The 27,954-nt window shown below is 34.5% G+C and overlaps 1 protein-coding gene across 2 annotated transcripts; it reads right to left on the bottom strand.

The window, feature by feature from the left end:
- Window positions 1–3,931: 3,931 nt before the first annotated feature.
- On the bottom strand, window positions 3,932–26,397 carry LOC136808362 (uncharacterized). Of its 2 annotated transcripts, none has more exons than XM_067064891.1 (12): window positions 25,433–26,397; window positions 23,306–23,342; window positions 22,096–22,361; window positions 15,987–17,612; window positions 15,653–15,712; window positions 13,016–13,096; window positions 12,068–12,896; window positions 11,909–11,947; window positions 11,145–11,212; window positions 6,779–7,256; window positions 4,572–4,636; window positions 3,932–4,021 (listed from the first exon to the last, which is right to left on the bottom strand). In XM_067064891.1, coding segments are annotated over exons 1-11 (4,425 nt in total). In that variant the 5' UTR covers window positions 26,373–26,397; the 3' UTR covers window positions 3,932–4,021; window positions 4,572–4,635. The 2 variants fall into 2 exon arrangements, with proteins under 2 accessions (XP_066920992.1, XP_066920994.1); XM_067064893.1 differs by having other exon boundaries at window positions 13,016–13,090.
- Between the last annotated feature and the right edge of the window lie 1,557 nt (window positions 26,398–27,954).

Genomic DNA, 27,954 nt, shown 5'->3' with positions numbered 1-27,954 from the left:
ACGACATGTCAAAAGAAAAACTATGATAAAAATCCTAATCTTGGGCTCCCAGAATACTGTCCGTGACAAGTGATCGAAGTGACAAGTGCCGATTCGTGTCAATGTAAAATTTCAAAAGATGCTACTGCGTACTACTGTAATAATACCGTTTTTAACAAAAGAATTTTTCTGAACTTAAAAAAGTTATTTGTTGTTGTTGTTATTGTCTTTATTACCGGCAAATATCTGTCCAAATTTTAAGAAAAACTCTCTTTCTTTTTCTTTGTCTTTGGCTTCAGCCTCAAGCTGTTTTTGGTGCATTGATAGTTGAAATTTTTGAAAGTTTTCTTCACTTCTCTCAAAAACTTTAATTTGCTCCTTTTGCATTTCGATAAGCTGTTCCTGGAATGTTTTCGGTTTTTCTTTCTTTGGAACTTTCTTGGCGGAATGTTTACGCACGTCAGTTTCTAACTGTTTCACATATTCTAATGAACTATCTAAGTCATCTAATGTCCGTTTTCTTCGATAAGTTTTCTCTTGATAGCTGAACTTGCACTGCAAGGTTCAATGCCCGGCGCATCATCTTTCTCAACTGCTGGTGGTGTGGTTACATCAAAGTTCTCAGAAGGCTCTAACTCGTTTCCTGCGCCGACTTCAAAAAATTCAGGTAGATTTTCAACATCTCTGTCGGATAACACTTTGTCAATATCATCAAAATATTCACACTTTTTAACAGCGGCTCCACCAGTTGATTCGTTCATGAGCTTTTTGCATTTATGATATTTGTTTTTCATTCCCCATATCTTTTGCTTGCATTGATTTAGATTTTTCGGTTGTCCATGCTTTGAAACTTTTTTCACGTAGTCCGGCCAAACCTGGTTACAGCGACTTGATTGAATTTCGTTGAAATTTTCGCACCATTGCGTGATTAGTATATGTTTTTGTGTTTTGGTGAAACGAATTTTCTTTGGTTGAGGTTGTGTTTGAGGAGCTTGGTGTGGAACGACTTGTTGTGGAAACATTGGAGGTACCATTTGCTGAGGTGGAAAGGGTTGCATCGGCGGTATTTGTGAAGATACCATTTGTTGTGATGCCATTGGTGGCATTTCGTTAAGGTGACTTGGTACAGGATAATACGTAGGTTTGTAACCTGGACCACAATAATTGTTATAATTCATTTTGCTTCGCTTCACAAACTCAACACTTTGCACACAGAAACAGTGCACAGCTTTCTTTGAAATGATTTGTGTGTGAGAAATCTTCTCACGTTTATTTATATCACCACACCCACCCCATTATATTCTGTATGAATGATACACTACTTCTTTTATGGAAACAATGAAATCAACCAGATAGCATTTTGCATTTTTCTGAGAGGTCCATTTTTTTAAAATTCAAAACAGAAAAGAGGAGCTCGGGGGCACCTCGAAAATTTTTTAAAATTTAAACAATAAAGTCTTTTGTGTCTGGCTTGAGCAAGAGAAGAAAAAACTCAAAACTTTTCAGACCGGAATTGATTTGAGATCGTAACTGAAAAGAATTTTGCTTCTACCTATTGTTATCCGATTTTATAAAAATTAAAATCTCTAGTGTGACCACAATGAAGGTTATTCTAGAGCTAATCACTTTTCTTTGAGTTTAATTTCTGCCCCTACTTGAAAAATGTAATAAAAAGCCCGTTAGCCCATTAGCCCATAATTGGGCCCAAAAGCCCCTTATTTTGGAACTTTTGCTATTACTTTTGAAGAATTTTTAGTTTAATTTTCTTATTCTACTACTATACGTACGTTTTTTTTAATATAAGGAACTTAAGGCTGAAAATGGTCCGAAAACTAAGCAATTTGTTAAGGAACTGGTCAGGTTGAGAATAAGAAAACAAGTTCAGGAACAGAGAGTTAAGTTTGAACACACATTTACAATACAAACCAAAAGATGACAAAATATTGACGAAACAACATTCAATAAACGTCTTTTTCTGTACTGTAGTTACATCCAATTAGCAGTCAAGTCAATAAGGAAATCGATAAGGAACTTTGAAGCTGAAATTCTCTGGAAAAATAAGGAACTCCAGGCTTGGGGCCAAGTTAACCCTATTTTTATCAGGGGGTGTTTTCCACCAGGCTGGCACTCTTTTGCTAATAGCTCACTGAAAAAAAATTTTGACACTCTGAAAGTTTCTGACTTTTAATATAATCTCTGATTTACCTAATTTTACAATTATACACTGACCAGATCAGGTTTTATGACTTTTTTGTGCAGGCATATCATAAAATTCAGCTAAAAACCCTGTAAAATCCCAAAATATTAAATTTAGCATAACTTTTAATCCATAAATCCAACTGACTTGAAAATTTTGACAGGTTTTAGGTACCAATAATAAAATTTAAAAAATATTTTCAAAATTTTCAAAAACTGATGACGTCATCAAAAATGATGTCATTGTTTTTTGAAAAGAATTACTTAATTTAAAAATTAAATTTTTAGATTTAAAAAAGAATTTTATTAGTATGTTAAAAACCGGCTAATATATTAAAGATATTCTTTTCTGCTTTTAGAAAATCAAAACAGAATTGAAAAATACCATTCGTTCAACTTTAATTGCTATTTTATTGAATAATACTTTTTCATCGGTCAGCGATAATTGTTTATGATGACATATTTATGATGACGTCATCAACCCAAATTTTTTTCTATAAACTCCTTTTATGGTAGAGAACATTTCTGCCAAGTTTCAAGTCTATATCTTTTCTAGATCAAAAATTATGCAAGGTTGGTGGAAAACACCCCCTTTTGAGAATACAAAACCCGCTAAAGCCTGATAATAATAGGGTTAAGGTTCCTTATAAAAAAAACGTGGATTTAATTAAAAAATTCTAAATTCAGGCCATGATTGGGCTCACCATTCAATTCTACACTATGTTATTGTGTTGTATGCATAATTTCGTTGAATTTCGTTGAATTTGGACGACATCAACTTTTTTCGAAATTTTGCCTCTGGGGCGCTCATCGGGGACACAAAGTTGTAAAGGGTTAAAGTGACATCCAAAGAACGAAAGAAAAAAAATTTCAACTTAGGTTAATAATTGTGGCACTTTATAACGTCCCTCCAAAAAACCATCCAAGGGACGCTCTTAAAATTAATATAACATTCAAAACGTTATGAGAAGAGGTGTACACGTTAAGCAGAAAAGAACTTTTTGTAAAAATTAGCCTATCTTTAAGTCGCATATAAGATCGATTTGTAATTTTTTATAAATAAAAATAAATTAATGAGAACTATTTACAGCTAAAAAAACAATTGATTACAAAGAAATGCCTGTATTTACAGTATAAGTATTTATCAATTCTATATATAATGATAAAATATTCTTATCTAAATATAATATAAATATTTGTCGTATATATACTAAAAAACGTTCATCAGTTTGAAATGAAGAGCAATTTTAAACCATCCAATATTTAGTGCCCATATGAGTCTCTTCCGAAAAAGACCGTAAAAACTTTGACAGCCACTTAAGTAATTTAACCATGATTGTTTCACCCCTTGGAGGTGTCAAACCTAAACCGTTCAAAAGAATCCTGGGAGCAAATATTAAAAAAATGTTTCATCTTTTCACCGAGGCCATTTTTGACAGGGTTTTCCACTAAAAATAGTATCTAAATTTCTTCCCTGACTTGCTGAACAAAATTTCACCGAGTAAGCGAAAAGAGTCGGATATTTACAAGGGAAATGATCCAATCGAAATCAATAGTGAACATGAGTTTTAGCACTGCACTCTTTTTTATTTTCAACTAAGGTAATCCATAAGGTGGAAACGTAAGGGCGTTAGAATGGACACGCCACCAAAACTAGTGATGGTTGACGTAATAATAGTCAAGTTAGTGAAGTGTTAAATATACATCTAAAAACAAGCCACGATGAAGGTAGTAATGTTTGAACGCAAACAGAACTGTAGAGACGGAATGAATAAATAACGTAATCGTAGAAACGGCGTCAAAAACGACGGGTGTAACTTATCATGCGTGCTGTCATGCTGGGAATCTAAAAATAAAAATTTGAAAATTTTGAAGGTTAATTGCTAAACGAAACTTGCTGACTCGAAGAAATGTTTTCTTTAAAGCGGCTAATGAGAATGCTGAAAATCTGATCTGGTGGAAAAGTTAAAAAAACACGGAGCAGTACAATTTTGTTATAAGAACTAGTAAACTTCTTTGAGGTATCACAACCTGTTTTGGAATTTTCAGCCTATGTTTTTGCAAAGCCTTTTCTTACTTCTAGGTCAAAGTTAGGGTATTTTAGGCTTTATACGCTATTTTTACTACAGAAAGAAACTTAAATTCTGAAAATCGTTCAACTCTCTACAACCAAGACTTGTGTCTCAGTCACATGAAAGTCCGAATTGTACATTTTACTGAACTTCCCTTGGTCTTTTCAGTCCACCAAGAAGAGTTTGGTACATGCTAACCAAGCCATATTTTCTAAGTTTTTTGAATAGATTCATTTGTTCAAAAAATTCCGATATGCAGAAAAATTTAGGCTTTAGGCATTTTCACATCAGCCGGAAACCAAGTAAATGATTACATATACTTACGTGGAAATAATTTGGAACCGATGACGTCATTTGAAACGATGAAACAAACAATGGAAAAAATCAATCTGAAAAATAAATAATCGAATGAAAAACATTTGAAGCACATGATAATCATCGATAAAATAAAAAACGACAATTTCTTTCTCCGCCAAAAAAATAAATTCATAACAACCAGAGAAAAACATTTCACAAACATCTATTTGCAAATTTCAACCGTCTCCAAAATATGTCTGCTCTAATGCAATGAAAAATCTCAATCAAGATATCAAAATATCAAAATCAATTCATCCGTTTCATTCATTCAACTCCGAATAGGTATAATTTATCCGACTGAAAAATTTAAAGATATTCTAAATAACTTTTCACTTCTACTTAAACTAGCCATAGCTTTCACTAACTGCCACCCGCTACAAATGCTTATAACGACTAAATGCTGATTAAAGCTTTTTAATGCTTTATAATGAAAGTTTGGAAAATTATTAGGAATAATTTGAATGATTCTTCTCAAAAGCATTTTCTTTGGGATATCAATAAGCTATCATATATCAAATATATTTTTTCTAAAAATGTGAATTACTTTTACAAAGAATAAAATGCGAGATTATAAAAGTGTCCAGGTAGAGTCAATTACAAGTACCAAAACACTCAAAAGACATGCAACGATATATTCCAACCAATTTGAAATATAAATGACCCATAGTACAACCAAACTGCATAAAGAATGCCATGAACCAGACACATAACAGATGCATCATTCTAATAACAGCATTTCGAGCAGTAACCAAAAATAGACAGGTAACAACGTATTCAGGAGTTTTTCCTACGGCTTAACAAAAGGATATCGTGATCTAAAATTGTTTACATTAAAAAGATTTAATAGTAATTTAGAACTTTTAACTGCGTTATGTGAAAGGATGAAAAACAATATGTGGTATAAGTAGCAGTAACGAGGCAATATTGATGAGCAGGAACCAGGAATTAACAGGAAATAGCGTATTCAGGACTTTCTCCAGCGGGATGACCGGGATGACAAGGGATCTCATCGATCTCATGGACAAAATTGTTTACAATATCGTGTATAAGGATGGAAAATGATGACACAACGTGGTAGTAGCAGTAACGAGGCAATATTGCGTTGTCAAGGTAATGAATCCTCACTCATAAAAAGCTTAAAGGGAAAATAAGAAACATGAAATTAGATGATATATGGTGAGTTTACTGAAATTTCCTCAAAAATAGTTCACAAAAGTTTCTTTCAATCTTTGATAATAATTTCCCAAATAGTGCCTGGTAAGTATCAACAAGAACACAGGTTAAATATAAAAGATTAATAAAACCAAGTCTTATAAAAGTACACAAAGAAAAAATATTTGTACTTACTGTCGAAGTACCATAACACAGGATCTTTAAGCATTCTTGTTGGGAGTAGGGTATGTTGAATGACGATTGTCGAATAAATTTAGTTACAGTGGAATTTCGTTGCCAATTCAACCACCAACAATAATCACTTTTGTCCATATTCAATCATTGTATTACTATTATCATTTTAATCATTGTTCATTATTGTTCTGTGGTAAAAACTTGTAATCAATTTAGAACTTGGAAGTAATAAATATAAATTCAATCAATCAAATAAAATTTGTACAAAATCATAAATAATACGTAATTCAATAATTCTGTATAAAAATATAACAACATCCTTCAAATTCATTATTGGTATATGTATATATCTTGTTTAATCCCAAAGTCAAAAGTAAATGCGTTTTGACTGCAGGAGGAGAGAGCTTGAATTTGAAAAAAACTTCCAGAAACTTCTCCATTCCATTTCCTGCATGTTGACCAATCGGGCAAAATTCTACAAGCGGAATAGAATCTACTGTCGAAAGCTGAGTAAAATGCCCGCGGCGCCTGCTATAAAAAAGAAAAAGTTTTTAGGCTAGCAACTGCCGTCCCGGAAAAAAAACCGAACATTTACGGAAGAGACTAACTACGGGGATGCTTGCGCGACAAAACACACAAAAACTTCGAGATTCCAGTCCAATATCTATGCGTGAAGCTATGACTGCCCCCTCACTCACTTCGTTCGTTGCGGGGGCAAAAATTAACAAAAAAGTTTCAACACTTCTCGCAATAGAAAAAGATAATTTTAAACTCCGAAAATAATTCAATCCTAAAAAAAATCATGAAAAATTTGATATTTTTCTTACCAAGACGAACGAAACGATCGAAAGATTTCTTTGGTAACACCATCACACCATTCATGTTCATCAGGGCGTTGACCATCTTTGTTTTTCAGTTCATGATCCGCTCCTTTGGCCAACAACCATCTGATGACGTCATGATTGTTTTCACTTGCTGCAAGATGCAATGGTGTTTCGTTATATTCTTCTCTTCCATCGATCAACATTTCGATTGTTTGTTGATCAAATTTTTCCAAATGACGAACTGTTCCATTTATACCAACAACATGAAGAACGTTGTAACCATCAGTGTTCACGAGTGAAAAATCATGAGGATAATTCATCAAGTGAACGAAAACGTCGAAACGATCTCCAATAACAGCCCTCATGAGAAGTGTCATACCAAGATAACCATCACGCATCGAGTTGACGATGTTCGGTTTTTGTTGGAAAATTTCTTCGAATTTCGCGAATTTCTTTTCCTTCAAAATTTTGTTCCAAACATCTGAAGAAAAAAAGAAGAAATTCAAAATTCTCACGGAGTAAAAAAAAAGTTCAACAAAAAATGGATCTCGATAGCTCAGGAACTAAAAATACTTTGAAGCTGAAATGTTGAAAACAGAACGAGAAAAATATTTCCGAATTGATGGCGAAAAAATTTTGAATTTTGAATGAAAACTTTTTGCTCACCAAGAAATCATTTTTATTTGTGACGGTAAAATAATTGAAGGAAGAAAAAGCATAAGCTCCATATTTCAAGAAATAAGAGGCTCAAAGTTGAAAAACTTTGCAAAGATAATAAGAAAATTATTTCCAAATTGATAAAGAAAAGATTTTATAATTTAGAAAAAAAAACTTTTGTTCAGTAAAAAAAAATTTTCAAAAAAGTCAAATCGAAAATTTTATTCTCACCCAATAATGATTCAAGAATTGAAGGTGGAAACATTTCAGCTAGATTTTTTTTTACCTAATAATAAGTATTTCTAGCATGGTCACAAAAATGTCCTTTAATTTTAGTTTAAGTAAAATTTGAGAAAAGGCACCCATCATGACGATCATGGTGTTTTAAATCTACAGGACTAGCAAGCGTGCAACGACTTCGATTTTACGGGGACGGTGACGTCACTTCGTTAGCTTGAGAGCAGTATTCAAAAACTTTATTAGAATAAGGATGCAATTTTTTCTGAGACTCAAACCCAGCTGCGGCTTAGAAAAAGTCGATGCACACTTGCTGGATATGCAGGTTTCCAATACCATGATAAGATGCAGATGAATAATTCTTAACGTGGAGAAAACTGTTCAAGAGTTATAAAAAGTTAAAAGTAAAGTTTAGAAAATAATCGGAGTCTTAACCGATCAATTATTCTGATCAAAAACGGATCACAGCTTTTTATACTCTGCACCTACACGTTGACTGGTCGAAATAAAATTACTACAAAACTTCTTAAAAACTTTTTACCTTACTAAAACTGATTTGTTTTTCCCGGATGAGACATATTATGCAAAATTTCAAAAATGAACTCTTGATTTCTTCAACATTCACTTGCAAAATAAAAAAAGGAAAACTTTCAGATACGTAGAATATAAATATACAAAAACCATCACCTTTCAATAAACTCCCTAACTGCCCCCATCGAATCAATTGAACAAATGAATTGAAAGCGCGTCAATGGCAAATATTTCCTTTTATATGATCGGAAGTGGTTAAAGATATTTCTCCCTCGAGAATGAAATTGACAACTCGACATATTAATTGATGGTCTCTAGAGGCCGCACACGTCGTAAATCACAGACATGGAGCATATGGACATTCAACACAATGATCGTCTTTCTTGTTTAAAATAAAAATGTTCAATAAAAATATTTAGCCAAATTGTAATCAAGAAAAAATCTAAAGGGGGAAAGAGACTAGTTAAAATCTAGAAAGAGACCAAAATTTTAAGGAATAACCAAAATTTGTGCCTCCTAAATCACTACACGTTTTTTTTTATTAGAACCTAGTTTATAAGAACATATAGGCTGAAATTTGTCGAAAAATTAAGAACATCTTAAGAACATGCCCAGCCTCAGTTTGAAAAAAAATAACAAGAAACTACAATTTTTTCCTCTTTTTAAGCAGTTTTAACCAAATTTAGGGGTGGATCTTCAAAAGTCGAGGGTCAAATATTGTCCAAATTTTGCCAAATTTAAGTGCTCTTTATTTTGTATCATATTATCGATTTAGAGTAGTCTGAAAAATTAAGAACGCATTTAAGAACATTTTAGGCTGAAAAAAAGATAAGCACATCCAGGCTCAGCCAAATTTTAGGTGTTCTGTGTTCTAATAAAAAAAAAACGTGTAAACCCTTTGATCCCTTCAACCTGCAAGCAAGTTGTACTGAGAAACTTTCTATACTCAAAACTCAAACCTGCGGAATTAAGATTTTGTAACTGTAAATGTTTGTTTGGGGACACGAGAAGTTTTTTTCACGTTGGTGCAATGCAACATGCTCAATCCCACCAACCTGAAAGGCTTTCTTGTGTCACCACTTCATTTTTTTTTCTACCAATAAAAGTAAAATCTCACTTTTGTTCCTGAGATAAATCAGCGTGTCTTTTGGGTATTTCCCTCACTTTTTGTCCTCTTGAACTTAATGAGCTTTCAAAGTATTCTCGATAGGGGTCTAAGTTCCAAAGAAGACAAATCCAAAATGAATTTATTGGAGTAATAACACTAAAACTTTTTTTTGAAATTACAAAAGTGCTCAAGGGTATGATTCAAGACTAATAGTGTGGTCGTGTTACAAAAAATTCAAACTCTTTTTGAGACAACATCATGTATACCATTCGAAAGCTCTCAAAAAACTATATAGAAGACTTTTAGACGGGTATAGCCGATTTCATTACCTAACTCGAGATAATTCACGCAGAAGATGCAATTTTTGGTCAATTTTAGACCAAAATGTGGCGAAAAGTGGAACTTGCGCATGAAATATCTCGAGTTAGGTATTGAAATCGGCCATACCCGTTTAAAAGTCTTCTGTATAGTTTTTTGAGAGCTTTCCAATGGTATACCTGATATTGTCTGAAAATGAGTTTGAAATTTTCAAAACATTTCGCCCTTAGGGTTTTGCCTGGGGAAAAAAGAAATTGCCCAAAAAGGGAATGTTCCACCAGTGGGATTCTAGAGGATTTTTTTCCTGAGGCATAAGCATCCTATAGAGAAGGTCTGGAGAAAGTTTCAGCTATATATTATTTTTTTCCTGTAAATTATGCTAAACAACCCCACTATAAAAAGGTTTATGTAAGTGAGTGGTCAGAAAGTATCTACTAGGGGGGGGGGAGTGGAGGATATTCTTTAAAAATCCTAAAAATATTTCATAACCTGGAAAATTTTTTGGAACCCCTCCCCCCTCAAAAGGGTAAAAGAATTTTGCACCCCCTGCCCAAACTTGATATCGAGGTTTCGAATAATCCACCGCCCAAACTTGATGTCGAAGTTTAAAACAATCCACCGCCCGAACTTGATGTCGAGGTTTCGAACAATCTACCGCCCAAACTTGATGGGAAAGGCGTGTTAGGCTGAAAGGTGCCCAGTGGTAAAACTTCAAAACAATTTGCTAGAGGACAGAATAAAGTAAAACAACTCCATTTTTGACCGTTTTTGATAATTTTTCGTCAACGAAAAAAACAAGAACCTCCAAATTTGGCCCTATTTTACTTTATTCTGTCCTCTAGCAAATTGTTTTGAAGTTTTACCACTGGGCACCTTCCAGCCTAACACGCCTTTCCTAAATATAAAATGAGATCTATAGGAGGCCCCACCATAGTTGGGGAAGAAAACTTTGGGATTTAAACCCTCTAAATTGGCTAAAATGGACATAGAATTACGATTCAAGTAAGGAATACAATTTTCACGATCACGCTGAACTACAAATTTCACGCTATCACGCCTAAAAAAACTCGATTTCACGATCACGCCGGCACTTCATTTTCACGCCATCACGCCGCTTTTTTCAAAATATCACACCATCACGCCATCACACCAACCGCCGGGGGGGGGGCTCCTCTAAGCTATCCAACGAGCTGTAAACGAGCTTCTAACTCCTTCTAGATCCAGAGATATAAGCCTTTAAAGTTTGAACTAGCGATTTCCTTAAAATAATTGGAAAAAGGAACGTGGGCCCTTAAGGGTTAAATGTCAGGGTTTCATGTGTTGGGTTTCTAAAAGACTTAAAAGGATACCTGAGAGAATGAGAGCCTCGAAGACTCCTCTAAGGTAAGAGAAAAGTATCTATACCCTCCGGACGTCCCCCGGGAGAGTACTGTGAAAAGTATTTATCTATTGACATTCGCTTTGCTCTAAACTTACTATCTGAGTCAAAATGTTATATTTTGTTTCATATGAACTTACCATCAAAACTGAGCGTGGTTCCATCATTTAAGGTCACACTTTCCATGGTTGTGCCGTCCCATTTGTTGCTATTTAGAAAAAAGACATAATAATTCGAATAACATTTTATCGATAGCAGGGACAATCATGCCTTCTCATGCCCATTTGAAATTAAGCACCTAAATTTTTTTATGTTTAAAAAACGTCTTTTTTGTCTTTTGACAGAGAATTCCTAAAAGTCATAAAAAAGTTCAAAATATTTAGTTTCCCAAGATTTCTTAACCAGTTAAAAACGTGCACAGAAAATCTATGCTAATTTTCTTCAGGAGACCAAACCCGTTCATAAAGCGATCGTCGCTATAAAAACCAGCAAGATCGGATGTAGAAAACGGGTGTTCATTGCAAAGTGTCAGGGTTTAAATCAATGAAGTAGAAGCCGAAGGCTAGAAGTCAATCTCTTTGGTTGGATTTGAAGCCAACAAATCCTACCAAAGCTGCGCGGCCTTGAGCGGCTCTCCTGGTTTTTACACAAATGACAGATTGAAACTAAAATTTACCGCTAAATTTCGAAAATAATATCAATCGTAAACAAAGGAATTGCTAGATCCAATCTGTCGTCAAAAATACGGCGCATTTTTTAAGGCTTCACTTTTTCTTGCCTGAGAAAGGTTAGAGATTCTACTCTAGCCCTTCGGGCTTTAAACTCAATGGTTTAAACTCTCCTGTTTTAGTAGCAATATTACGGTACATTCTCTTGTCTTCACTTTCTTCGAAAATAAACTTACGTCATGAGTTGAAATTGATTTACGTTTGTAATGAGTTTTCTATAAAAAGGAAATAGTGGTTTTTAAACGTGAACGCTTAACACTTAACAGGGGTTCAGAAATGTTCGTCCAAAGTAAATAATATTAATAAAACAGTACTACCTAAAGGCTTTTACTAACCGGATGCTCTCCTGTAGTTGCTCATTTTCTTTGGTGAGTTTTTTAATTTCATCAAATCGCTTGAGATCTTCATTAGTAAGTGCTAAAGGTTCAAGATGCTCGGTTTCACCACCATTTCCTTGCAGTTCAACAGATGACGTAGCTTCGTTAACTTTTGTTACTTTTACTATGATCTTGTGGATTAGTTTTTGCTTGTCAAATTTTTGAAATGCGTTTTGTATTGTTGTTGGTGGAGATTGTTTATTCGTTTTAGGGAGTACCAGTATATCCAAGTCAGTAATGGTGCGAGTTATCATCTCCACTAAAAGATTTGGCCCAATAATATCTTCTTCATCAACTATAATTATTGAATGCGAAACTTCTAAACCACGAAGAGTTCGATAGTCCGAGATTAAAACATTATCGGTATTTTCCAAGTTTTTGACAAGATCAACTTTCAACTTTTGAAGAGGAACGTCGATGTCTAAATATGGTGCGAATACAACTGGTTTTCTGGTCTTGCTCTTCAGTAAGGCAGCTTCAGTCATTTTGACCTCTTGAATGTTGTTGCATATTAAAGCAACGCCTTCTTCGTTGCGTGACTCTAAACATTGGCGTAAGATAATGGAAAGCGTAGTAATTGCATCCACTGAATCAAAAGTGAAATTCTCATCGAAGTAAAAAAGTCTTGGTAAAATTTCACTCGGAAAATCATGACCACAATCCGCATCAACGAATTTCACTGACGTATTGAGTGTTTTCACTACTTCGTATGACGCATCATCGCCCGTTGACTTTAATATTTTCTCTGGATCATGGAGGTAGGTTAAGGTTGACGATTTCTGTTCGTCTAAAATGAAATGGTGAGGATTTTTAAACCTGTATGACCAACAAGAATAAGAAAAAGAACAGAAGATTTATCTTAATTAATCAAAGGAGGGTCAACTTGCTCCTATGAAAAAAGCATACCTTCACTATCTTCGCCAAACGCTGAGCCAGAACGTTCCTCTTCAACAGACTCCTTGGTTGAGGTTAGATTCGCCCCTGAAACTACAAAGTAATAAATCAGTAAAAACAGCATTGCTTTTGTGAGGCTGTGAATTTAGCAATTTTTCTTTATTAAGTTATAGCGTGTATTGTCTTTCGATATACAGGATGATTTGTCCGCAAAGGACGGCTCAATAAGATTTATGTAAGGACTCCAATTTTGAAAAAAGATTAATACTCTTATTTATAAAATGTTCTGTAACTTTTTCTATTCGTACTCTTGCTGGCCAAAAGTAAATGCTAGAATACCAAGCGAATACATTTATGAAATCTGGTGTGAGAAAAACATAATCAAACGAGTAAGATCAAACAAGATGACACGAAATCTTCAATTGGGAATATCTTTCCAAAGGGCTGAAATTAACATATATTAGACGTGGAGTCTCATAGCTCCACTGTCCTTTGAAAATCTTTTGGTGGCACGTGGTGCACTGACGTGGTGGCACAGTAATTTTTTGAGGTTGAAGTTTAAAAATTTCTGGTGTCAATATTCAGTTTCTTATACATGTGTTTTTGCATCTTTCTCGCAATTCAAAACGTCATAACAAGGTTTAATTAGTAATTAACTAGGTGAATTTGAATCAAATCAGTCAGTTGTAAATCCAGTGTCTATATAGGGACTTTTAGCATCTAGGACGGTGACCTAAATTAGGACGTGAAGTAAATCTTAAAATCAAATAGCAAATGTTATCCGATTTTACAGTGCATGGACCCTAAAATGTAGGTTGAATCTAGAATCTTTTTAGAGATATTATTAAAAAATATTTCACCGAACTATTTAGTTTTAGTGTTCAAAACTTCAGTATCTCTTTTTCTTTCCCAAAAGTTTTTTTTACAAAAAGCTATGATTGTAACAATATTTTTTAATCGCTCAAGGTTAGATTACCTTTTTCAATGGCCCTTAAAAAGTAGGTTTGAATTTTTGACGATTTTTCCAAAACTTACTAAGGGTATGCATAATTTTTACCATTGTTTCAAAGCGTGATTTGGTGATTTGGAGGATTATAAGCTTTAACTTGCTTACTTGTATTCTCAAAGCATGTTCATGGTTGTTAAAATGCAGGTTTGGGGCCCCTGAAATGTAGGTTTTGTTGAACAAAAAAATTACTCAGGAAACAATTCTTGTTGGATGCGGTGTATCCTGTCAAAATTTTGTGATTAAAACTTTACTTCTTAAAAAGATATCAGACTTTGAAAGAATTTTTCACCTATTTTCTACACAAAAATGCAAAATTTCTCTGTTTTTTGTCGTTTCAGCAATAGCAAATTTTCAAAAATTATATGACTTTTCTTTGGAAAAGTATCAGGTTCTATCAGTAGAAAGAGATTTTAACGGTTTTCTTTAAATTTTCACATTCAGATTTTTGAGACCTTGAAATGCTGATTCAGGGGCCCCGAAAATGCTGGTTAGCTTCAAGAAGCTATTTTTTTTTCATAGGCTGCATTCAAAAATAACTTTGTTTGGATTTCCTAGTAGCTATTGGATAGAACTCTCCTACACCCAATCCACCCTCGCGAGCCAGGGCCGATAAACGATTCTGCGACTTAAAGAGGCCAGTACCGTATAATTGGAGGAATCGTTTAGGGATACCAGGATAGACTGCTTATCAAGGTCTCGTAGTATCTTTCTCTGCCAATCAAGTTTCATTTAAATGACATTTTGCAATTTTGTCAATTGATTGGTTTGCCAAGAGTTCTTCATACTTCAACTTCTTCATGTTGAGAATCAGTTTCGGAGAATCTGTCTTTGACTTTTAAATTTACTATTTACATCACCCATTCATTACATATTTAGCTTGTTTTGATCTTTTCAAATTCTCGGAATTTGTAAAATGGCGGGATTATGCTAATCGACATACGTTTCGCGTACATGCCTAAAAGTACTTTCGTTTTTAAAGTGCACCAGGGCTTATATCCCCCGTCAACGCGTCCATCAGAATCATCAATAGCGTAAGGGGGTTAGATAAGCCATGGAGTCGAGGGTGCACCCAATCTTAAGAGGTTTTCTGTGATAGTTATAATGATATTTAGGGAAGCTGGAGTCAGTTAAACACGATTTTTGGTAATCTGGGCAATCTGGGTGATTAAAAAGAATTAACTTCTTCACAATTTCTATGACGTTAAAGTTATTGAGAATTGTTTTTTGTAAAAGTTATTCATAAAAGCTGTCTCAGGACAATTAATGTGACACAGAGAGAAACCTTGATAAACATTGTAAATTTAGTCAAACACACATCATAAGAACTTTCTTTCTATATAAGCAGTACGACTCGATTTGTACATAGATTTAATACCACATGAGATTTGAAAACGGCCATTAATTACCCTATTAAAATTCACTATTCTCATGAGAAAATTGATACGAAAAGAATAGAACTTAGCTGAGATCCTTATACAATGCCCTAAGGGCTTTCTTTTTGTTCAATCTTGCCGTACTTTTTCAAAGTCGCTGTTCTAGCTGCTAAAATCCCTAATTAACTACATGGTTACAGTTTGAAGATTGATTTGCAAATGTCTTTATATGAGCTCCCCCTGAAAATAAGCCTATGATGTTCTCACCTGGACCATCTTCTCCAACTGATTCTACGTAGTCTACCTTCTCTTCATTTGTAGGGTTTTCTAAAATTGTATGGAGAAAAGCATGTTAAATGTAAAAATAAATTACATACAACTCACATATATGAATAAAACAAATTTGCTCCACAACTTCACTTATAGCTTCTTGTTCTTTCAAAATCCGGTGGTACTGGGCTTCCAGATTCAAAAAAAAGCATCCTAAGGTGGCACATACTCACACCATCCACTTGCCGAGGCACGACTCCCGGTTTTCAGCATTGTCAATAAAGCATGTAAGCATTAATACGATAATTTGCAAGGAAATCAATTTTATCACCTTTATCATTGTCTTCTTCTTCTTCTTCTTTCTTCTTCATCTCCAATGGAATCGAATACGACGTGCTTTCAATCTCTTTCTCAAGGATCTCTTTCAAATCATGAAGAGTTCTTGACATCCTCATAGTCTTCGTTAACTTTAGCAATGTCATGCCGGTGCTTTTAATGTCTATCTCTGACGATTTCTCCGTTCTACCTTCTTGAACGATCTCTCTTTTCTTTTCAACGCTCTGTAAGCTAAAAACCACTGTATTGTCCTTAAAGTATGCATTCAGACGTCGAGAAAGCTCTTTGGAGTATTCAGAGTCGAACATTTCACAAGGTATCTCGTCAACGAAAAAGTGAACCTTTTTCTCAGGGTGTTTATTCTTAATATGTAACAGCACATCTCCAATATTTCTTTTCGGGGTCGATGAAAGGTTGAAAACGTCAGACACAGGAAACTCAGCATCAGCAAGGGCATCAGTAAGCGATATCGCCTTCAAGTTGAGGTAATGGTCTTCGGGAACCTTTTCTTCCTTGGATATTAACTTTAAAGTATCTCTTATTTTTCCGTCCAGCGCACTGAACGGATCATAAGAGAGAAATATGATATAATTTTGAGAGTCTTTCTCTTTCAATATGGCTCGGATCATTTCGATTAAAAGTACTGTTTTTCCACTGCCAAAACAAGCTTTAATTAACTTATGCTTTGCAGGGTTTGTTATACACTCAATTTGTTCTCCGTTTAAAAGAATAGTCTTAACTTGGTCTGTATCATTCTCACAGACGCGTGGAAGAAATTGAGTTGTTTGCGCCATCACAGTCATTAACGTGCCACACAACGTGTGAAATAAATCAATATTTGATTGAAAGTCTTTCGAACAGATTGTATTGAAATTAGATCTTATAGTTTTGAAAAGATTATCGATCCATTGTGCAAAGTCGTTTTCCTGGAACTCTTGTTTGGTGATAAACAATGTTTCACTTTTTTCTGGAATGTTCAAGTGCATCAAATGTCCTAGATCCTTCATTTCTGTATCAGGGAAAACAAGTGTTCCTGTAATACTCAGATATTCTGTGCAAAACAATTCAAAACTTGCGAAATAGATTGATTTTAAAATGTTATTGAGAGCTTTAAGATTTTCTGTCAGTTTCGATATATCATCAATTACAACGAAAACGCAAACACACCTTTTTTTAGCATGCACCATCACAACGCAATTTTTGTAAAAACTCTCTGGTAAGTTATGAAGAATACTTTCAAAGCTTATTTTATCAAGGCCTAAAAGTTTAAGATGCGTTTTTGGATTGTACTCTGATAGTATCGAGTATTGATCCCCATGTTTGGAAAGAGAAGTGTTCAGTTTGTCAACGAAAGTTGATGTGCTCGTTGGTTTCAAATAATAAGTTGGTGGAAATGTTCTCACTGATTTATGGTCCGTATAATATTTCTTTGCCCTTTCATAAAAATCTTTGACAAACTTTGCGATTGAAGGTCCTGTTGTAATTGGCTGACATTCATGAGTAGTTTCTACACCATTTGATATCTTAAATTGGTGAATATTGTTCACTGTGCCATCGTTGTGGGCAAAAACCAGTGTTTTGTGATCTTTTCCTTTGCGTCTGATGTGAGAGCACACATCATCTGAAAAAACAAAGCAAAAATGATAAAATGATTGGAAACGAGCATTCATAAATGAAAATGGATAGGGAAACATAAAATAACTCTGGGGTATTCTTCTCCAGTTTGTTTAATTATTTGATATTTCTAACCCCCTTACTCCGTCTTGGACAAAAATAAGTTTTATATTACCGTGATTAACCTGTTTGAAGCTTGGGAATTAAATTTCAATCAACCTTCTTACTAAGAGTCCAGTTCATCAAACAGTTTCCATCATCAAAAATTCAGTATTTTTACTATAAAGTAAGCCCCCACCGACACTACAACATTCTCCACTACCCAACCCACCGACAATGATCGACGATGCACCGAGTAATGTATCATATATCGAATTATTATCCGACGGGCGTAAATAGCGACATTTGATTGGCTTCTTTACTGTCTAATATTCTTGAATTCATAATATGCACCATTGCAAAGTCTTCCACGGACCCAACAGCTGCTTGGTTGTAAGTGACATAAAATCAGTCAATACGTCATTTCTAACCAATCAGCTGTTGGATCCGTGGAAGACATTGCGATGGTGCATATCATGAATACATAGCTTCCGTGTCACGCAACGAATTTGATTACGATTGAGCATCTTCCTTTTCACGTTACGAATAACACTTTCGAAAAAAAAACTACCAAGAAACCTGATTATTGAGCTTACAATTTGGAATTATGGTTGAAAACGAGTAATATCTTAGCGATGGACGGATAATAAACCATTTATTTGGACACAGTCTAATCCAATATGAAAAATATTGGTCTAAGAGAAAAGACATTTCTCCCACGCCCAATATTTTTGCATATTAGATTCGACTTTTTCCAATAACCGTTTAATATTAAGAATTGATTTATAGAATAGAATATATTTAATAATAGAGATACCGTCAAAATTAAAAGATACTAATTGCTTCCTCTCAGACGAAGTAAGCAGTCTTAGATGTTGCGTGGAACAATATTCTCATTTAAAGTTCATTTCGAATGTTCCAAGTTGCAAGCGTACCAAATTCAAATACATCATGCATCTATACACATGAACGCAACAAAGGTAATTTCATCTGTTTCAACTGTGTCAAAGAGTTTTGAAGATTATTAAATCATTATGCATGGAAAGCGATCAAAAAACATTAAAAATATCATATCTGAGTACGAAAAAACGATTAAAAAATACCAAATAGTCAACTTGCCTGCCAGATGAAAACACTTTAAAGCAAAAAAAAAATGAGAGCCAAGAATTCACATCAACCACTGTTGATAACCTTGAAAAGAATATCGAAGATCAAATCAACTTCCTCGGTGCAAGTAATAAAGCCTCAATCCATCAAGAAATCCAGTCCTCTTTAACAAAAGTTAGATCAGGTGGACTGAAGACAAAAGATATGCCAGTGCAACAAAAACATCTACTCCGGTCTTAGCTAGGGGCTTCAAAAATATTGTTAAAGAAGCATAATCTGCATATATAAACGAGTGCGTGATCATGATACCAATAATCGATTATTAACGGAGTTAGTCAAAAGGCAAATCACAGCCAAGCTCAGACATTCCAGTGAAAATATCAAAGGAAAATAAATTCTTATGTTATGCTTAAACTTCTTTCCAAAAGGATTTAAACTTGTCGATATAGACTTCGGACTGCATATCGCACAAAATATTGGTCGCTAAACTTGAAGCATTTTGCTTTTCAAGGATTACTTTAGGGGTCATAGCAGCCTTTTTATCAGATAGAAAACAAAGAACCGAGATTGACGACCATTGTAGTACCTGGTAAGTTGGTGAGATAGTTGTTCCTCAATGATCCGTTCTAGGGTCACTACTATTTAACATGAGATACTTATTTTACCTTCTTACAGATAGGAATGCACTGAACTATGCAGATGATATCTATCACCTTCTGTAACACATGAAAAGAAATATAGACACGTCTGAGATGATAACTAACACCGGCGAAGAAATCTTCATCATCATTATACATAACGGCAAGAGCCTTTGATTAACTTTGGACATCTTCTTGACAATTGAGTCACATATTAACCCTTTACGGACGCACGGGCCACTGGGTGGCCCATAGCTTTGTAAAAGATTTTAACAGTTTTCACGCCAAAATACAATAACATGGTTTTGAATAATGATTTTGATATAAATTTCCCGTAACCTGCAAAAAACCGCTTTTCGATATCTTGTTTACAACAAGAATTCTAAATTTTCAATGTTTGTTGCAAATTTACTCAGGCTAAATCTGTAAGGTAAAAATTGCTCAAAAATTTGGACAAAAAATCACTTTACTCAAATTCTTGGAAAGCTTATGACATGAATTTTTTTTTTCCCGGTCAATAATTCAATTCTCTAAATCATATTCAAAGTTTAAGGCGTAAAGCAAATGCCTTTTACTCTATTTCTTTATTCAAAGTCAAAAATTTTGCCTTTCCGAAAAAAAATCTGCCGATTTTTCGGTCACGTGACCAGGTGTCAGCCATATTTCAATTTTTTTTTTGGTATTTCAAAACCCCTATTACATGTGAAAAAAATGAGGTATTACTTATCGTGATATCTTTTGTCAATCACTTTCTATTGCAATTTTAGTGAAGCCAGTCAAAAATCGAATTTTTGTTTGCGTCATATAGCCGTGAAATCATGCGTCCGGAAAGGGTTAAAACGATTCATAAAAACACTAGCTATAAGCGAGGGAAGCAATTTGCATGAATTAAGTTTAGATAAGACGTGTTTTGCAGCACTCTTGAAATTCAAAATTGGCTACATATGAACAACACTCAAGACCCCCCAATTGGAGCAGCAAGCACAACTGCAACATGCACCCTTGTTACGTGTATTGATGATGAAGATCGAAATTGACTCAAATGCCGTAGCTGTCAACGTACGTATGGTACATTACAAGTGAACACAGTTGCCACTTTACCAACTGCAAATCTTCGTTAACACTTATAATAATCAATATGTATGTCACAATTGTGCGCGAATAACGAGATCCTTAAAAAGAAAAATCGGAGAAAGCACGTACCATATGATGCAAAAGGAGATACCTAAGAAGAACGACGAAATCGACAAACTCAAAAAAGAATTGCTCAAAAACCGCGAAGTCGTCAACAACGACATCAAAAACATCTTAACAGAAAAGATGACCGACTTAGAGGCAAAAACATGGAAAATGATGAAAGAAGAGATACAACAGACAAAAGATTTTAAGAAAGAGTTGTCACCTTAAAAACTACGCTGAAATAACAAAAGCTTAAATCTGCTGTTAAGGAGAGAAAAAAGGGATATTGAATCAAGGAAAAGTAACATCATAATTCATGAACTCCTTAAAAAAATTGAAGATACGAAAGAAAATGATCAAGAAGAGGACAAAAAGGAAATTGAGGATCTGCTCAAAGATATCGGGATCCACTACATCAAACTAACGCATCAACATCGTATTGGATTCGAACATGAAAATGGGCCGAAGGAAAACGCGTCCGATAAAGGTGACTTTACAAAGCGAAAAGAAAAACAAAAAATCATGAACAACCTAAACAAGATGATTTCACCATCAATGAAAAAAGAAGAATTAAAGAGATGTGCGAAAAAGCTAATAAATGGAACTCTGAATGTAATGCCGATTTCATTTGGCGTGTGAGAGGAAGTCCCAGAACAGATAACCTTTAGCCTCAGTAGCAGCGACGATGAGTTGCCAACAAAACATTAGCTTTTTTAAATTGTAAAGTGGCGTTGACTTTTATTTAGCCTTTGTTTCTACCTTTTCGTCAACATAAAATAAACTATTGCGTACATACATAAGAAAAAGCAAAATCTTATGAAACCTTCTTCACAGCTAGGCTGAGCCATGAAGCCATTGTACCCCTCCCAAATGGAAATATCCAATTAGATAAAGTATAAAACCTCAAAAAAAGATCAACAAATCAACAATAGTACAGTGTGTCAGGAAGGTGTTTAGAAGTGGGGGGCGTACGGTTTTTCGGAATTGCGGAAATCGACCCTTTTTTCTTCGGAATTTCGGAAATCAGGTAAAATTCCTTCGGTATTTCGGAATTCTGAAATTGTTTTATCCCCTTTTTATCCTCTTTTTTCGGAATTCATACATGAAAAATCAAATTTGATGAAAAATTATTTACAACGAGGAAAAATACCCAAAAAAGTCGGTATCGGAATTGCAAGTATTTTTTCGGAATTTCGGAAATTTTGGCAAAATTATTCGGTATTTCGGAAATCGCAACCCCGTACCCCCCCCCCCCCCCCCGACTTAGAAACCAAAACTACCACTTACAAAATATAAATTTCTACTTGATGTAGTCCAAAAACTGAAATCAGATTTAAAAAAGAGACGTTAAAGCTGAATCAGAAAGAGAAAATCGCGGAAGGGATTTGAGGGGTTACTGCTGCTGACCAAAAATGATAGGATTACCGGGTTTTATTCACCAAGCTTGCGAGTATTAAAGGTGCTTACCTGCTAGTTCAATCTTTTCATGAATACTCTCGATATTTCCGTCTTTGTTCTTCATGATTGTGAATTTGAATTCGTATTCCATTGGTGCTTCCATTTTTAACCGAAGTTGTAACCAAATTAAACCATTTGAAACTTTATGAACACAGCTTTCGATTTCTTGGGGCACGCTTCTTTTACCGATTCTACAGCATTGAATGTTGAAGATGATGTAGACATCGCTTGCATTGACCACAAAAACTACATCTTGAGGTGTGATTTTCTCAACCCTGTACAATAAAATGTGTATTTTCAAAGATATATTACAATCATTGTCGTAATATTTTAGAAAAAAGGGAAATTTCCACGAACTTTCAAAACCACAAACGATTTGGAAGTGCTCTAAGTTAGGTTGGAAGAGTAGAGTTGCAAAATAAGTTAACCCTGAGTTTTAACGCTGGACTTAAGATTTAAAACCTTAGGATCTCAGGATCCAAAAGTTCAAAAATGATCCAATAAGGCTCGGAATATAGACTGGAAGTCAAATTGAAATATCCGATTAAATTTAAGAGATTTTTAATTCGACTTTCTCGCCCGAACTCAATTTCGAAAAACGATGAAATAAGCCAAATTCTCAATAGATTTTGACCATGATTGTAGTCTGTGAGGAAGATTCCCCTTTGGTCCAGTTGAGATTAAAAGTAAACAACAATAAACATCGCTACAACGGGTGGAAAAATTGGTCCTAACTCTGACCTCTTTTGTTAACAGCGAGGCTTTTTTTCAAGCAGAGAAGGCAATTGGTTGACGAGTTGGAATATAAAATATGTGGCAAGAAGGCGTGAGGAAAATCTAGTTTATGATATTTACTGAAATCGGTGAAATTCTCATTGTAGAATCTGTATTAATTTGCAGATTAATGGATTATGTGAAGTTAAAATAACTCGGATGATAGACATATGGTTATTGGGTTTATTTTCAACTAGGAACTATTATTATAGATACTTGAAACCCCTTATAAAACACAGAGAAGAGGAAGAACGTTCATTGTCTTTCAATTGATATTTTAGCTTTTTTTCACAATGGACATGCCATGGCAGCTCGAAGGGCTCTAATTTTGAAAATTGTTTGATAATCTTAGTTTAAAAAAAGTCTACTTCTTTTTAATTCCAAACGAAAAATTTACAAAAACTGACTTTTTAGAGTGTTCTTAACAACATAAGGATAACCCTACCTGAATGTCTTGTTTGTGCTGAGGGTGTGGTTCGGTACTAAATTAAGAAAATAAGTGATTTTGATTATTTCTTGGTTTCTTTCCATATGAAATATTTTTGAGTTTCAGATCATCTAGGCAACAAAATTCAAAAAATTTGTAGGTCTAATATTTTTTGCCCCCGCAGGAGCGTAGCGACGAGGAGGCACTCATAGTTTCACGCATAGATATTGGACTGGAATCTCGAAATTTTGTTGCGTTTTGTCGCCCAAGCATCCCCGTAGTTAGTCTCTTCCGTAAATGTTCGGTTTTTATATACATATTTTCATATTACGTTATTACTATTATCACATATTACAATTTTAGTTTTGATTTAGCTTTGAAAAGCTGAAGCTAGTGTTATAAATGCAAATCATAACAGTGTATGATATAACACGAATTACAATATTACTTGTGCAAATCAAAACAAACAAAATGGCAGACTGGTTATGATGATGAGCAATTCTTTGACTGGAAAAAGTGTTTTGTATGTCAAATTTTGTTTCTTGTCTTTGAAACTGAATACTAACTACTGTAATTTAGTCAGAAGTTCATTTCAGCAATGATTTCAATTCTTTTTCCGGAATCTTTAAAGAAATTTGCTCAAGTTTTCAAATGTACATTAAATCCAAAAGTGGTCAATCAATGTAAACAAACTTTTTCTTTTGGTCTTCAAAATAGATTTACCTCACTTAGAGAGTTTTTTCACTGTTTTTTCAGTGTGGTAAATCTATTTCAAAAACCTGCAAAAAGTTTGTTCACATTCGTTTAACTTTACATGCGCACATTCAACTTTTTCATGCAGTTGTGATAGCCTAAATAACTTACGCTCCAGTGGTTTGGTGAAATAGCTCCAATTCTGGCTTTCCAAGTTAGGATGGACCTTCCCGAAGGCATTTAACGGTGGTTAGACTAGGTACACAGACAGTCATACAGAAACACCATAAAGTGAAAGTATAAATAGCTATAAACTCAAAAAGTCTAGCTTCCTGAAAGCACGTCTCTTCATTGTCTGCGCTGCGATCAGCTTGGAGAAAAGATTGCATCATAAAAAAGGACTATTGACTATGCACTTGAAAAGAAATTTAGGCGCATTTTAACTTTTCTCGACTGTACGTCTGAATGAACCACAATGACATTCCTTTACTTTTCTTTTGACCAACAACATAGAAGATTTTGCTTGAGAAGTGCAATCACAGTGTACGCTAGTGGAGCCCGGGCCTTAACTAGGATAAGTGAGTTTCTATTTCACCCAACTTAAGATGGCGCAGAACTTTTTGATAAATTTTATACGCAGTATCCTCTTGACTATTGTTTATTAGGCAAAGTAGCAATAGAGAAATGTTGAAATATAGCAGCCAATGAAAAAAAAAACAAGCTATTTCTGATTGGTTACCTTGTGGATTTATTCACTGCGTATGTCCATATATTTTGCCTACAATCTAAGATGTCTGCGACATTATTAGAAAAGGTCTATTTAGTGAATAATAATCATGACATATATCGTTATAAGAAAGAAACTAGGAGAAAAAACAAACAAACAGGAGATGTGAAAATCAGTAAGATAATGATACCATAACTTTTTAAATATATTTTTGAGAGGCTTTTCCAGCTTTTCCTTAAATTTTATTAAGTTATCAAGCTGCATGAATTCTTCAAGTATGTATTTTTTTATAATGGAATATAATTTTTTTTTCAAGCAAACGCCTCAATCAATCAATCAATCAATCAATCAATCAATCAATCAATCAACCAGTCAATAATTAAATCAATCAATTATTCCTGATTATTTTTTAATGTTTAATCTTTAAAGCATTAAAGCTTTATAAGTGCATGACATGATCTTTATGTGGGGGCATTTAGTGAAAGCTATGACTAGTTTAGTCCCGGTGATAATAGCGAAAGCAGATCCTTTTAGGAATGTCATCTAAGCGCATGGTAATCTGAAATAAAGATACAGGGGTGTAGTAAAAAACTGATTGATGTGTTCCACCCTGTTGCTTAGCTATATCCTAAGAAAACACATCGTTTGAATAGCTATAACTTTGAATAAAAATTGAACGTAAGAACATATTTTGTTGAAAAATAACTCTGGGGTGGGAAACGAACCTGTCAATTTTTCTTTTTGTTTCTGAGAGATGACATCTATTTTCTCTTCCATTTTCCGTTGGTCATCTATGATCTTGCACTGGACATCTTTCATTTCGTCTTGCTCATGCTCGATGTCTTGCCTCAGATCCTCCATTTGCTCTCTCCTTTCCTGGCGCATTTCTAACTTGAAATCTTCTAAACGCTTCTCTGCAACTTCATTCAAAGTTTTTTTTGCACTTCGTAAAATGTCCTTTTTCATAGAAACCAACCTCTTTTTCAGTTCTTTGTCTTGCTGTTTGAAATTGGAATCGAATTTTTTCTTAATGTCTTCTTTCAATTCATCGAAATCTAAGAGCCCCTCGACAAACTCTGTTCCATCTTTGAAATCAAACACAACTTTATCGTTTGTTAACAGCTCGTCAAAATCTTTCAGCATGGTTTGATCATATTGCAATCCAATTAAACAGTCTTTTATATCTTTCCATATATTTTTAAAGTACGGCTCGTCAAAATTATCTAACGAGCCGTGTAGAATCAAGTTCCTCAGGTTTCGAATTAACACAACAAATGCTGCAAGAGATTGATCATTTGCTTTTGGTACTTTCTTCCAACCACCCAAAGGTGGAGGGATATTCACAAAAGTAATGATGAGTAAAACAATAAGCGTGATATCGAATGAATTTGAGTTGCATAAATTACTGTTCGGTGGTAAAATCAGGTCAAACTGATCCTGTTTCAAAGTTTTTGAGCTCTTCAGCTTATTAAGAACTTTTCTGTTCTTTTGCTGGTTAAAAAAGTTGTACAGTTGGGCTGGATCTTTTGGTAATCCAGCATAATTACCACCGAGATCATTGTGGAAAACACGCAGTAACGCTTTTTTACCATGTACAATCAGGGCCAAAACGCATTTGGTCCAATATTTGTTTGTGTTGACCAATGTAGAAAATTCGCTGCCCATTTTCCAAGCTTATATATCTTTAACTGAAATGCAAAAAATATTTAATCTTTTATTATTATTATACTATATCCGGGAGTATTTAGGTTAAACAAAGCATAAACTAACCCGTTCTAAGACATTTTTAATGCTTTTGTTGCTCTAATATTTTTAACGTTTTAAATTTGATTGAAGTAAGGTCACTTCTCTGAAACCTTACCGCAATAACTTCGAAATTAATAATAAGGGGTAAAGAATGCTCCTAAAAAGTTATAAACGACCGACACCTTAACTCCACAATTCTAAGCTGGGCTCACGAGTGCCAAAATAGAGCAATTAGATTAGATCCATGATAAAAACAAACAATGTCTATTCATAAACATTGCCCTAGTTTTGGGACGCATCGCATGTTTCGTCATCATTTAAATAACTTGAAGATTCAAGAACCCTTTTTCATTGTCATCCTGACTGACGGAGATGTTCCACCGAGGTTCGAAAAATGGACCCTACGTGGAACTCGTTCTTTTTTTAATTTTGCCAAAATTAAAAAATTGCCAAAGTGACTCTGACTGGCGCCGAAGTTTCTTACCCTGCGAGGGTTTATTTATCTATTTGGGTGTTTTTATGACCCTTTCTGGGACTCATGAACAGAAGGTACCCTGACCAATAGCACACCCCCATACTTCCTTTTGCCCAAGTAGTGAAAGAAAAAACATTAAAATCAATTTTTTAAACATTACCCCGGCATCGGAATGTGACTAACAATTAATTGCTCTATACAGGATGCAATTAACGATTAATTGCTCTCATTGAAGGCCCGCCAAATAAGAAAAAAATAACTTATCAGGCGATTACTATCATAATTGTTTTCACGTGTCCCTTAGGGACTAGACTAGAGTCTACTTTTGGCTTAAATTTGCTTTTTGACTAAGAGCGTTTGGCGAGGTCGCCATTTTGAGAGAAAATGTTAAAAATCAAAATAACAATAAAACTACTTGGAGTTGAAAGATATAATCAAAAATGAGAAACAAGCATCAATAACAGATTTGCCATCCCTTATTCTCAAATAAAAACATTGCTTCATACTGTTTATACCTTTTAAAAATTACTAAATTACTAATTACTTTTGCCTAAGCAAAAGCATATTACCATATACTCCCGGGCCACTTAACCGCGTCATCCAGTCTATAAAAAAGCGGAAGTGGACCCTTAGAGACTTCATTCTACAGTTGACTCCCGATTATTCAAATCTCCAAGGGGGTAAGAATTAGAAAAATCGAGAGCTCGAATAACTGGAAAGTTAGTTTCCCCGGCTGATTTTCAACTCTACCTTAAAGGGACATAAAAGTAGTAAAATGTAAACATCGCGCGAACCACGTGTCATTAAAGAGAACAATTAAAATCACGTGTCCAAAACAAACTTGTAAAACAATTGAAACAATCAAAATCAGCCATATTTGTTTTGATTTTGTATCCTGCTGCATACGGTTTGTTTACAAATTTCGTCAGTACTTTTATGTCCCTTTAAGCCATACGCGGGTTGCAGAATTATTCTTGATATGCGTAAGTCACTTTTCTAGCGGAAACACCCGAAAAAATCCAGGAT

Source organism: Clytia hemisphaerica, unplaced genomic scaffold (assembly GCF_902728285.1).
Source record: "Clytia hemisphaerica strain Z4C2 unplaced genomic scaffold, Clytia hemisphaerica genome assembly, whole genome shotgun sequence".
NCBI lineage: Eukaryota > Metazoa > Cnidaria > Hydrozoa > Leptothecata > Clytiidae > Clytia > Clytia hemisphaerica.
Note: the sequence above shows the minus strand (reverse complement) of the source record. Positions and strands in the feature narration are given on the sequence as shown.

What these genes read in the sequence shown, in the direction of transcription:
- LOC136808362 (XM_067064891.1), bottom strand. Translation starts at nt 26,372, where the DNA reads ATGGGCAGCGAATTTTCTACATTGGTCAACACAAACAAATATTGGACC. An exon ending in ACAAAAAGAAAAATTGACAG is followed by an intron (nt 23,343 to 25,432) that starts GTTCGTTTCCCA and finishes TTCTTAATTTAG; the next exon opens with TACCGAACCACACCCTCAGC. An exon ending in TGAAAAGATTGAACTAGCAG is followed by an intron (nt 17,613 to 22,095) that starts GTAAGCACCTTT and finishes TTGTTTTTTCAG; the next exon opens with ATGATGTGTGCTCTCACATC.